At 43.9% G+C, this 12,693-nt stretch overlaps 1 protein-coding gene across 2 annotated transcripts in view; it reads left to right on the forward strand.

Moving 5' to 3' along the window:
• Window positions 1-12,693, forward strand: part of LOC102732378 (histone-arginine methyltransferase CARM1-like) — a 218,199-nt gene that overhangs the window by 132,984 nt on the left and 72,522 nt on the right. For both annotated transcript variants that reach the window (XM_081802795.1, XM_081802796.1), the window contains exon 5: window positions 4,773-4,883. In XM_081802795.1, the coding sequence (XP_081658921.1) occupies window positions 4,773-4,883 (111 nt within the window). The remainder of the gene's footprint in view (window positions 1-4,772; window positions 4,884-12,693) is intronic.

Raw genomic sequence — 12,693 nt, forward strand, 5'->3', positions numbered from 1 at the left:
CTATGTGCCAGACCCTGTGCAATTATCAGGGATTCAGTGGTGGGTGAGAAGCAGATGGAAGTCTCTCCCTTAATCAACCTCACAGTCCAGGGGAGCAGACATTAATCAAATAATCACTCATTGGATAGAAAACTATAACTGTGATGAGTGTTATAAAGGAAGGGCATGAGGAGGTGATGATAAGAAAGCATACAACAGGAGGACTTTACTTCGCTTGGGAGGGGAGCAAAGAGTAGGGATGTCTTCTGTCATGGAGAGCCATTTGAAATCTGAAGGATGAGTTGGTGTATCAGCCAAGGACTCTGCCGGAGAGAGATGGCACAGCCGACACAGTGCTTTAGGAGAGTTAAATAACGGGACTGCACACCAAGATATGGGCACAGTTAAGGGAGCCAGCATAGGGAAGCGAAGCAGCCTGGCACTAGCAAGAGTGGAGACTGGACAGGATGGTCATAGCTGTAAAGATGGAAGCCCAGTAGGAACTGTGGCTTTGGGTAGCGGGGACATCCAATCCATGGAGACCCAGGAAGGAGGAAACCAGGAGAATAAGTCATCTGACCTCACTGTCCTCACTTTGACTTCCTGTTGTCCTTTCTCTTGACTGCTCCCACCTGGAGTCCAATGGCAAGGAAGCCATTGGTGCAGTCCACATAGGTTAGCCTCCTGACAAAGAGCAGGTGGAGGAGAGTGGAGCACAGATCTAGAGACGCAAATAGAAAAGATCCAGCACAATTAGCACTGAGTAGGTAAAAAAAAAATTTGCCATAGACTGGTATCATAGAGTGTGCAGCGGGGAGCACCCCACACAAAGGAAGCAGCATATACTAAGGCCCTGAGGCAGAAAGGAACATGGAACCTTCCAAGAAGCCTGCCTCAGATGGTCACAAGAGTGACCCAGGGGACACGTTGGGATCAAAGTCAAGGAGGAAGGACAGAGATCATGAAGAGAAACAGTATAAATGTCAGGTCTGTGAGGTGGCTTGGAGGCCAAGAAATAAGAAATAGGCCAGGAAGCAGAAGGTAAGGTTGGGGGAAACAGTTCAGGATATAAGTCTTTAATAAGGCAAGGGCATCCTGGGCTTAGCCTCTTTGGTTGCTAGCTTTGCATGCAAGGACACTCCCAGAGTTCAAATGGCTGGAAAAAGTCATAAGCCTTTTCCAGAGATAGTTCAAGACAATGTTGGAATGAGGAGACTGCCCTATTAAGTCATTGCATTCAGTCATTTAGTTAACAAATATTTATTAATGGTTTTTGTTTTCCTGTTGTACTAGGGGCTGAGAGATAAATGATGTGATTTTTGTCTCTGGGGAGCTCATGGGCTCAGCAGGGAAGGCAAACACATAAAGAAGTACTTGCAGTATCCTGTAATAAGCTCTCCTGGAGAGCTATGTACCAGGCACACAGAGCCCAGCCTAGACTGACTGTGTGGGGAGGTGAGAGGAAGCATCCCAAAGATGTGATCTCTGGGCTTGGTCTTCACTTCCCCAGGTAGAAAAATGAGATGAGGGATTTCACCCAGCTGTAATCCAACTGCTAAAGCAAACTGTCTCTAAATCTCAGTGGTTTAACGTAATGAAATCTTTCTTTCTCCTGCCATGCCCAGTGTGTTCTGAGTGGCTCTTCCCAAAGGGGTGACCCAGGGGTTTGGGCTCCTTTTAGCTCTAGGAGCTGGTTTCCAGTGCCGCTTCATAAGGAGCAGAGAGCGTGGGGAAGGCACAGTGTACCTTCGGCCACCCTCCCCCAGAAGGGACCCTGATTATTCCCCTCACACTCCATTGGGCCGAAGTGGTCCTATGGCCACACAGAGCTGTGGACTCTGAGAGAGCATGAACCTCTGGGGGGCTGTCAGCTGCCTCTGTGGCAGAGGATGGCACACGAGTGAGCCTAGAATCAGGGAAAGGCATGCAGTTGCTGAGCCTGGGAGGGGTGGGGCGGACAAGAGGAGAATTACAGAAAAAGAGGCCAGGAAAGTCACTCAGGGCTGGATTTCTGAGGCCCAAGGACAACACTCCAAGGAGACGGGGACCTTCCCCTTAGCTGTGTAGCACCCTTGGTGGTGTCTGCTTAGGGTGTGATGTGATCGGATTTTCATCTCTACACGGTACACCCTTTCCTCTCATCTTTTGATACACAGAAGAAGGCCCCAGTGGTGTGGAGGCCAACCACTGTCTGACCCTGCTACTTACCGGCCATGTTACCTTGAGCTGGAAGCGGTGTCTCCAAGCCTCAGTTACCTTATCAATAAAACGGGGATAAACTATGTACTTCCCATCCCAAGGAGGCTTGATGATCAAATAGTGTCAGGAGAACGTCCTTTAGAAACCCTATCTGTGTTAGCGTCCTCTCTTCTCCCAGATTTGGAAACCCCGGCTGGAAAGGATAGTATATTTTCATTAGAGCCTAAATATTTGCTTCAGCCTTTTTTTTTTTTTTTTTACCAGAGAATTTATTCTAAGCCCACCAAAGCTTTTTTTCCAATGTTGCGTGGCTTACATAGACAAGGCAAAATGTTCCTTTCACTCCCCACCATCTCCTATCAGCCCCAGACTGAAAATTGCTTTATTAATTTTTTAAATACACAAGTGGAAAGCAGATGACATTATCTGTTTTTCCAAGGCCTACGCTCTGTTTTGAAATAACCAAATGAATAAGGTTATTTTGGCCTGAAATTAGCTATTGAAATAAGGTATTTGGAAAATTGCCTTAGTTTGTAATTTTTCTTCTCTTTTCTAGGTATGGTCTGGGTCTGTTAGAGCATCTTCTACCAAATGGACTGATTTGGCAGAGGTTGAACCACATACATCAGGCTCCCTCCCATCTCTGACCTTTTTCTTTTTCTCCCTGTCACCTCTCTCCTCTCTCTCCTAGTGGCAGACATTGCTTTGGTTTTAATCTGCAGGGTCAAGGAACTGAAAAACACTGTTCTAAGATGTGCTTCAAGCACCCTAATAAAAGAGAAAAAGAACACCATTCACTCATTTCTAGGGCACCTGTCGCCAGAGCAAGCAGGTGCAATTTCCATTGTTTCCTAATTTTGCATCCATATTTTGGACTGAACATGGAATCTAAAGTTTTATATTTTTATTGAATAAGGCTCCAGAAAGGTTCTTTTGGATCTGGTGTATCTTTTTTCGGGGGCGGGGGGCTGTGGATTGTACCGTCTACCTTAATGGCCTTCCGTCCCTAAACCGTGGTCATAGGTGTTCTTGGAACGGAGCGGGACCCATGTGAAGATGTCTTTCCAAGGGAGGATGAGGGGAAGGGAATGTTGGTATTTCTAAAAGTTATAGACAGCCTGACAGCAAATTCCAGAGCCTGGGTGACATTTTAAATTGGTAATGCTCCTAATTACCCAAACCCTAGGAAACCGTATGGAATCCAGCCGCAGTTCTAGCATTAATGTAAGTGAGCACTGTGAACCCGTCACTAACAGCATGCTCTCTTAGAATAACGGCATGGTATCTGCGTCAGCACAGTGTGGTACTGCGCTTAAAACCCACAGACACGCACACACACACCGTCTTGATAGGTCCTTTTTTTTTTTGGAAAAATTTTCCTGCTATCAAGTAAAAAAAGAATCTTTCCTAAATTTCCTACAAAAAGTAATACTAAGTAATACTCTTTTTCCTTGTCAAACATCACCTGTTGGTATCGTTGTATTAAAATGTCAGATTTATAAAGATGAATTTAAGTAAACAGTGTATGGTTTCATGGACATGAGCTTGGGTGAAGGCAGAAATACCCAGAGTCAAGTCCTAACTCCCCTGTCTGCTGCTAAGTGAACTTGGGCTGGTTGGTCAATCTGCACTTCAATTTGGTCATCTCTGAATTAGACAAAATAATGCTATTTACTCAAATGTTTATTGTAAGCATTTGGAGCCAATCAAAATGTCTTGCTCAAAGCTAGTGCTGAAAGATGCTAAGAGTCAAAGTCATTGATGTGGCAGGAACCCCGTAGCCTGAAATTTCAGTGATCAGATTGAGATTTGGGCCTTGGCTTCGGCAGTGTTTGGGGAGGGGACCCAATACATGCCATCCACCGCTTGCTCTTAGCGTGTCGGCCCAAGTCTTGGGCCCTTGTGCTTGTGAGTGCACAAGTGAATGGTGATTTTCTTGATTTAAGTCCCAGGTCTGAACACAGAGAAAAGAAGAAAAGTGTCTGTAGATTCCATGTGTCCACTGTCTTAATACCCTCCTACCTTCCATTTATAAACCTCCCCAACTTTGTGGAGGGGCCTGGATAAAAAACAAGCACATGTCTCACTTTTGGATTTTTAAAGGCTTTATCTTCAGTTATTTCTGAATAAATAAAAAATATATTTATTTATATAAAATTATATATGTAAAACATACAAAACATATAAAAACTGGTGACAGTTTTCATTTTGTTCATGCTAACAGATTTGATAAGCAAGCTCATTCATGACACTTTACTTTTCTTGGCCCTAAACATCCCAAAAGCAATCCATGCTACAAAGAAACTATAATAATAAGAGCAATGATTTGAAAAACACCAATTAGGTGCCAAGTGATTTGTATACATTTTATGTTCATTAATCCCTGTAGCAAACCTTAAAAAGTGGGTATTATTAAGCCGATCAAACATCTGAGAAAAAGGAGTCTCACAGAGATTCATGAGTTGGCCAAGGTAAGACCACTTATAAATAGCAAAGCTCGTACTTTAAGTCTGATGGCAAGGCTCAAAGTTGGCATGGGGCCAGGATACCTGCGTGTGTTCTCACCTCTTTGTTGTCTTTGCTTTCTCCTCCAGGTTGTTCTAGATGTTGGTTGCGGATCAGGAATACTGTCATTTTTTGCTGTACAGGCTGGAGCTAGGAGAGTGTATGCTGTTGAAGCCAGTTCAGTCGCACAATATGCTGAGGTAAGTGGTCGCATTTTTGCAGCGGCTACTAAGTAGGTCTTCGGTCAGCTTCAGGGGTCTGGCTGATAGGCTTTTCCAGGTAGGTCATTTAGGAGAATTTTTTCACCAGTCTGATTTTTTTTTCCTGTTGGGATTTTACTGCTGCAAGAAGCCAGACTTCGCTGTAGGCATGATAGGCAAACAAGTTTTTAAAACATTTCATGATACTGAAAATAGAGCAAAACTTTCTTCATCCCCATCCACTGGGTGGCAGGTGGGCCTGGGAGAGATGAATGTTTTCTTATCTTTAATGACCTACCGAGGTGAGGAGTCAGACTTCCCTGGAGCTAGATTTATTTCGTTCTTAAGTGCTGTGTGGACAATAGCTCTACCACTCACTTTAAATTTTACTTTGGGCTTAAGGAGCTATTGCTACATGGTTGTATTTGGAACATAGATGTCTGTGTTCCAGGGAGCTTTTTCAGATTTCAGGCTCCGATTGGAGGATAGGGAGATGCTTTGTTTTAATATAGCACTCTATTACCATTATGAAATGTATACAAATATTAGAGAATAAGTCAAAGTCAAGAGTCAGGTAACAATCGCTTTCAGTAATACTTGGATATAATAATAACACAATCAGGCTGCAGAGAATGGATGTATGTGTGCACGTGCATGAACAGGGTAATGTGCCTGTCATTCACAGCTGGAGGAGGCCTGAGTTTTAATGAGGGATAGGATGACAGAGAGAGAAGCTTGGCCGTTCCTTCTGATGAACTTCGCATAATATTCTCCCAGCCCCGGACAACCAGTAGCTCAGGGTGATGGTTGGCTTTGGATTGAGTGAGCAAAGAGGGACCAGAGACAAGTAGACCAGTGGGGCATGTTTGGAAAGGAAGAGTGCAAGAGCCTAATGGCTGGCATGTTGTTATATGCTTTTTCCCTTCCAACAAACGTTGGATAAAATATTTTTGGTCATTTGCTACTTCACAAGTTCTTAAAAGTTTTTACTGAAAATTAGATACATGCAAAAGAATATTTGTAAAATGTGTAAGTGTAAAGGATCATGATACAATGAATGTGGGCCCTGTACCTCTCTTCAGAAATAGGCCATTAGCATTTCCATTAAAGGTCCATGTATCTTGTCCCGATTGCTTTTCCTTTCTGCTCTAAACAGAGGTAAGCACTATCTTGAATTTTTGTTTGTCATTCCCTTGTTCTATAGAGTTTTACCACATGTATTTCTGTCCCTAAAAACGAATCCCTTATGAACTTTCCATAAATAGAATCATAATGTATGCATTCTTCTATAATTTGCTTTTTTCATCCCACATTATGTTCCCGATGATCATTTTGTGGATGCAAACAACTGTTGTTTCTTTATCTTCAGTGCTTGAGAATGTTCCCTTGTATGAAATGCCTCAAGTTGTTTGCTCACTGTTCTGTTGGCAGACTTTGGATGGCCTCCATTATAAAAGTGTTGTTAGGAATATTCTTGCATAGCACTCCCCACTACATCTTTGCTAGAGTTCCTCAACACATACCCATCAGTAGAATTGTTGGGTCAGAGGACAGGCCTACCTTCGACTCTGCTCTGTAATGCTCACTTGTTTTCCAAAGTGGCTCTTCCGGTTTTCACTCTCTCCAGTAGTAACCAAGAATGCCATTGTTCTGCAATTCTGCCAGCACTTGATATTGTCAGGCTTTGGAATTTTTGCCCATCTGGTATTTATGACTTGATGTTTGCAGTTTTAATTTGCATTTTCCACTTAATAATGACTTTGAGCATCTTTGCAGAGCGTTTTGGCCATTCTCTTCTATGGAATACCTGTTCATTTTTTTTTTTTGGACAATTTTTATTTTGAATTATTTTTCTAATTCTAATTCATTTGTAGGAATGATTTCTATATTCTGGATATTAATCCTGTTTGGTTCTATGTGTGGAAAATAACTTTTTACAGTTCATACCTCCCCTTTACTTTTTCTTTATGGTCCTAGTAGACTTTAAGTATGGAATTCTAAAAAAGGAGAAGAGAATATAAACTTATGAGGAGAGAACCCTATAGTTAAAGGTGCCTCCTCTTAGATTTTCATAGATCTTAAAGTGCATTCCTAAGGATAAGGGGGTGAGCATAGAAAGCATAGAACTTTGTCTCAGGTGCTGCTCATTTAATCATACTTACATTCAATTGCATCCCACAATTCTGTTTAAGAGTAACCGTACTGATTAGGGTCTACACCTATCTTCAGAGAGGTTCTATTCTGATAAGAGATTGATCCTGTTGTCTCTTGTATCAGACACCACCCCACAAAAAGAGTGGCATAAATAATTCAGGGATCTTCTTTTTCTCATACAGTTTTTTTTGCATATATTTTAAGATGATTCGAGACGTATCAGTTCTTTTTAAAACCTTGAAAACCTAATACCCATGGTTATAGTATTTTAAGGAAAAACAGGAAGAAATTAGCTAGAGACATCCTTGCATTTCCTAGCCATAATCCGTCTCCAACCCCAGCATAAGCTCTCAGTAATCATCAGTACACCATGGGAGGAGCCATTCTAGAACCGTCTGTGTGACTGGTTTCCCCAAGAGAATCCTCATCAGCAGGATTGTTGTCCTTCTCACAGAGTGGGGCTGCCCTTGTGGGCACTTTTACCCAGGGTGTGGCTGCTGTATAATTATAAGGGTCTCTAGCAAGAAGCTCATCCACAGGAGAAGAAAAGAGAAAGAATTTAAAATTTTAAAACTTTTTAAAGATTTTTTTTTTTAATTTATTCATTCAAGACACAGAGATACAGAGAGAGAGAGAGAGAGCATGAGCAGGGGGAGAGGCAGAGGGAGGGGGAGAAGCAGGGTCCCCACTGAGCCGGGAGCCTGATGCGGGGCTCGATCCCAGGACCCTGGGATCATGACCTGAGCTGAATGCAGACACTTAACCATCTGAGCCACCCACACGCCCCTAAAATTTTAAAACTTTTTAAACTATTTAAAACTTTTTATACAATTTGAAACTTGGAATAATTTCAAACTTATAGGTAAGTTGTAAAAATAAGAATATTTCAAAGGCTACCCAAATTCTGTTTACCTAGATTCAACAGTTGTTCACCATTTTACCCCATGTGCTTTATCATTGACTCTTGCTTTTCTCATCCCCTCCACACGGATATGTATACACGTGTGTATAAATGTTTACATCTATGTGGGTAAGAGATAGAGATGGATGTACACATGCACTTTTTTTTTTTTAGAGAGGGAGCACATGCACAAGTAGGGGGTGGAGGGGCAGGGAGAGAGGGAGAGAGACAGAATCTTAATCAGGCTCTGCACCCAGCACAGAGCCCCATGCGGGGCTTGGCCTCATGACCCTGAGATCATGACCTGAGCCAAAATCAAGTCAGTCACTTGAACCGACTGAGCCACCCAGGTGCCCACACATATACTTTTATCTCTGGGCCAGTGATATACATCATAGCTTTTTGTCCTTACACATTTCAGTGTATATTTCCTAGGAATGACGCTATTCTCTTATGTAACCAAAGAAGAACTTAATTTAAAGGTGAAAATGACTTGTCCATTGAGTCCTTCGGTGTTACGGATCAAAAGGTTTTGGAGAGGCCCCAGCATGAGCCGAGAGACCATCACTGTGGGTGTTGAGGCGAGGAGAGTCTATACTGAGCTGCCTCTTTGCTTGTATATCATTTCCAGCGAGACTTGATTTTTTTAAAGCTTTAAAACCATTGTTCAAATGAATCCCAAAAGCCATGGTTTTATGTTATCTTTGGTTTTGGCTTCTGTAGAGGATTTTTGTGTTTCCGTAATCTTCCTTTTCTGTGAAGAGTTGGGGCAGGTTGGAGGCAGGGTGGCTTTTCAAATGCTGTGGGGGCTGCACAGAGTCCTTGAAATCCTTGACGGCAGGTCTCTTTGGCCCTCGAGATCTTCCCTGCATGTGGCCCTAAGGACAGGCTAGTTATAGTGCATTCAGGGCCAAGTATGATTAGAACCTTCTCAAAGGATGGATTTAATGCCAACACGGTCCCTCCTGATGAAGACTCTGGCCTCCGCCGTGCCTCCACCTGCTGCCATGGGCATCATGAGATGCTCCCGTGGGCCAGGCCTTTTCACCCTGGTGCAGAGCGACCCATACCAGCTCTTGATTTCTGCTTCTTACACTGACACTCGTCTGCACAATTTGTGGGTGGCAAAATGCAAGTGTGAACAGCCCACAAAAGATTTTCCCTCTAAGAAGAGGCTTTTATAGCAGCTCAGCACACAGTGTGCATGGTGCTCCTTTCGACCTTTTCATTATTTGGTAATTGAACCAGCAGACATTTAATTCTCTCCTCTGGAGTTTTCATTAAATTGCTCGGAAAAGATAAAGTTGCAACAAGAAAGAAAAATGAACAAATTTAACTACCATTGCCTGTGCCTGGATACTTCTTCTCATACCAGGCTCCTGGGCTTGGAGTAAACAGAATATTTTCAAATTGCAGTGAATTCAATTTCAGTTGTTTTCAGTGGCTCAAACTGATTTTGTAAGGACTGACTCTCAGCCGACAGGATGATGTGAGTGACTCCTTGTCTGGAGGGCACATACATGGAGTCATTTTTTGCAGGATGGTCATGAACTTGCCCAGGTACAGCCATGTGCTCTCACCCTGGGCCCCATCTGACATTTCTGGGTCAGTAATAAGAGATCATCCTTTTCCACGGAACAGGGAAGGACTAAAGGTCTCCCGTGGGTTTCCAGCCCGTCTGCCTCAAAAGGGCAGCTCTGTCTTGCTCTCTTTTTCCTGTCTTACGTATGAAACATTGAGCTGAAGCTCTGGGATCCTACAGACCAAATGAAAAAGAAAAAGGCATTAATCAAATGCATACACATATATGATCAGGGAAGGGGGTATTCCTTCATTTAAACTGTACACAAACACAGGTCATGTCTCTCCATCTAATTCCTCGGGGGGCCAGGAGAATAAAAGACTATGAGGGTAAGCATTCATGGATAGATTTATGTGTTATAAACAACTCGAACTTACAACAAAGCTCTCTGGCACCGAGATTTAACAATGTCCATAATCATTATTGGGCCACTGAATGATTAGACTTTACTGGTACATCATTCCTACATATGCCTCCTGAGGATGACTTTTAAGGAGTCAGACCAGCTATTTCTAGGTGATGGGGCAGTGGACGTAAAGGCAGGTGGAATCAGAGCCATTGTGACACTGCCCTTCTAGACCTGCTGGGTTCGTGATCTAGGGCTGGGCTGCTCTCTTCAAAATGGAAGCCATGGCACACCTGTGGTTGTTTATATTTCAATGTACATTAGTTTTTAAAACTTAAATTCCTTAGTCAGACTAGTTGCATTCCAAGGGCTCCACAGCCACAGGGACTAATGGCTCTGGAACTGGACAGTGCAGAGAGGGAGCGTGTCCATCACTGCAGAAAGTCCCAGAGGGAAGAAATGGAGAGGAGAGGACACGGGTGGCCAGACTTCACTCTGTTGGCATGTGGCGGCCGGGCTGATCGCTGTGTTCACTGCCAGGTATTGGGGGCCCTGGCCAGATCGGACTGGCTCAGCGGTAGGTGAGGCGCTCTCCCCAGTCCCTCGTACTGTGGGCATTGTTCATTCCCTTATTTACGTGTGAGATCTGTCATAGAACGGGTTCCCTAGGAAACGGACTGCTGCAGAGAGCTGCGTGCAGGAACTTTGTCACAGGGGGCTCTTGGGAGCCTGATGTGTAGGGAAACCAAGGAGGCAGGATAGTACTGGGCAGAGGAGGTGTTAAGCTGCAGCATGGTCACAATAAAGTACACATCTAATTGCACAGGAGTCCCCACGCTGACACTACCCATCGGGCTTGAAGGATGGAAAGGCCTTTGCCTTTCCATCCCACACCTTTTTTATGTACACTCCTTCAGGAAGGGCTGTGGCTTTGGCTCAGGTGGCTCTCTGGGCCGAGGGCATTTGGTAAGACCAGACCCAGCTGAGAGCCACCGTTGCCAACCTTCCAGCAGCTGGGGAGACGAGTCCCGTGGTCCCAAAGCAAGGATCGGTAACCTGTGCCCCAGCAGGTGCTACAAGATCAAGATTCAGGATCCTGACTTGGGGCTACAGACAGGAAGCTAGAGGAGAATGGAGATAAAGATGGAACAGGAACTCCAGGAAGTGATGGATCAAGTCAGATGACACTACTTAGGCCACAGGGCAATTGGTCACGTGTGCTTTAGGTATGACAAAGACTTTCTAGAAACAGACTGCACCACCGGACGTGATGTGCCTTCTACTATCTGAATATCTGAAGCCCTATGAGGACACAGAGTACACGTAGGACATGATCTCTTCCATCAAGTAGTTGACAATCCATTTGGATTTCAAACAAGTGAAATTCGCGACACAAGACCTTGAGTGCACGTGAATGCCTGTGAGTGGCAGCGATGAGAAACGCCAGGGCCAGGACCAATTCCCCTCTGCTGGGTGGGTCAGGGAGGCTGTCAGAGAAGAGATGGGATTTGAATGGAATCCTAAAGGGCGAAAGAAATGAATTGCTGTCTTTTCACGCTTCACCTCACTGCCAACAATGACCTTTTTGGAAACCCTTAGGTTCTTAGGCTATTCCTCATCTTAAATGGGTGGATAATCTCCTCACAAAATGCTTCGAAGGCCAGTTATTGAAAAGTGCTTCTAATGTTTAATCTTGAACACTAGGAAGAACATATACTTTGAAGTTTTCTGAGTTTATCCTGATTTCAACTCTTTGAGCTGGCTTTTTTTCCTCCAGTATTTTTAGTGTCTCCTTCAGCGTACTTCTTTCTTCTCATTCTCCGGACACCAAATGCCTGAGTCATGAAGTTCTATCCAGCCCATCAACACTTTTTATTTTTGCACTGACAATAAGGTTAAGAAGTGGCAGTAAGGAATCTCTGAAGGAAATAATACTAATAAGCATTTTGCACAGCTGAACATTTAGAATTTAGGATGCATTTCTACATCTATAAACACGTAGTTCTTCAGGAAGAATCTGTGAGGGGCTTGGGGCAGATAATATCATCCCCATATTACAGGTAACAAAGAACCTTGGAGAAGGTAGGTCATGAAGATGGGACACAGCTTGTGAGACACGAGCCCTTCCTGCTACCTCCTTCTCCAGTCCAGGTAAGCAGGGGCTCGTGGTTCCCTTAAAGGTGAGGTTCATGTGTTGACTAGAAGCTGCAACCCCTACCCCTGTAGCTAGTTCTTCTAGGAGCCAAGAGAAAAACCATCTTTTTCTTCATGAGGAACTGATTTTGAAGCACTTCAGCAGGCAGACAGGTCTACCATGTAAGAAGGAAACCTTCCTCCATTGATAAAACTACCTTAGCAGAGTTGCAGTTTGGAGAAGTCCATGTTTGGGGTGCCTGGGTGCCTCAGTCAGTTGAGCATCCAATTCTTGAGTACAGCTCAGGTCTTGATCTCAGGGTCATGGGATCCAGCACTGCATCCTGCTCCATGCTCAGTGTGGAGTCTGCTTCTCTTCCTCTCTTCCTTCCCCTCTGCCCCTCCCCTGGCTTGTGCATGCAGTGCACACTCTCTCTCTCTCTCAGATAAATAAATAAATCCTAAGGGGAAAAAAAAGTCCATGTGGAATGCCACCCCATTTGCCACAAGACCCTACCCAGGAAATAAGAACCCTTCTTTTTTATTTTATTTTATTTTATTATGTTAGTCACCATACATTACATCATTAGTTTTTGATGTAGTGTTCCATGATTCATTGTTTGCGTATAACACCCAGTGCTCCATGCAGAACGTGCCCTCTTTAATACCCATCACCAGGCTAACCCATCCCCCC

Source organism: Leptonychotes weddellii, chromosome 14 (assembly GCF_054177405.1).
Source record: "Leptonychotes weddellii isolate Sample4059 chromosome 14, ASM5417740v2, whole genome shotgun sequence".
In the NCBI taxonomy this organism is placed as follows: domain Eukaryota; kingdom Metazoa; phylum Chordata; class Mammalia; order Carnivora; family Phocidae; genus Leptonychotes; species Leptonychotes weddellii.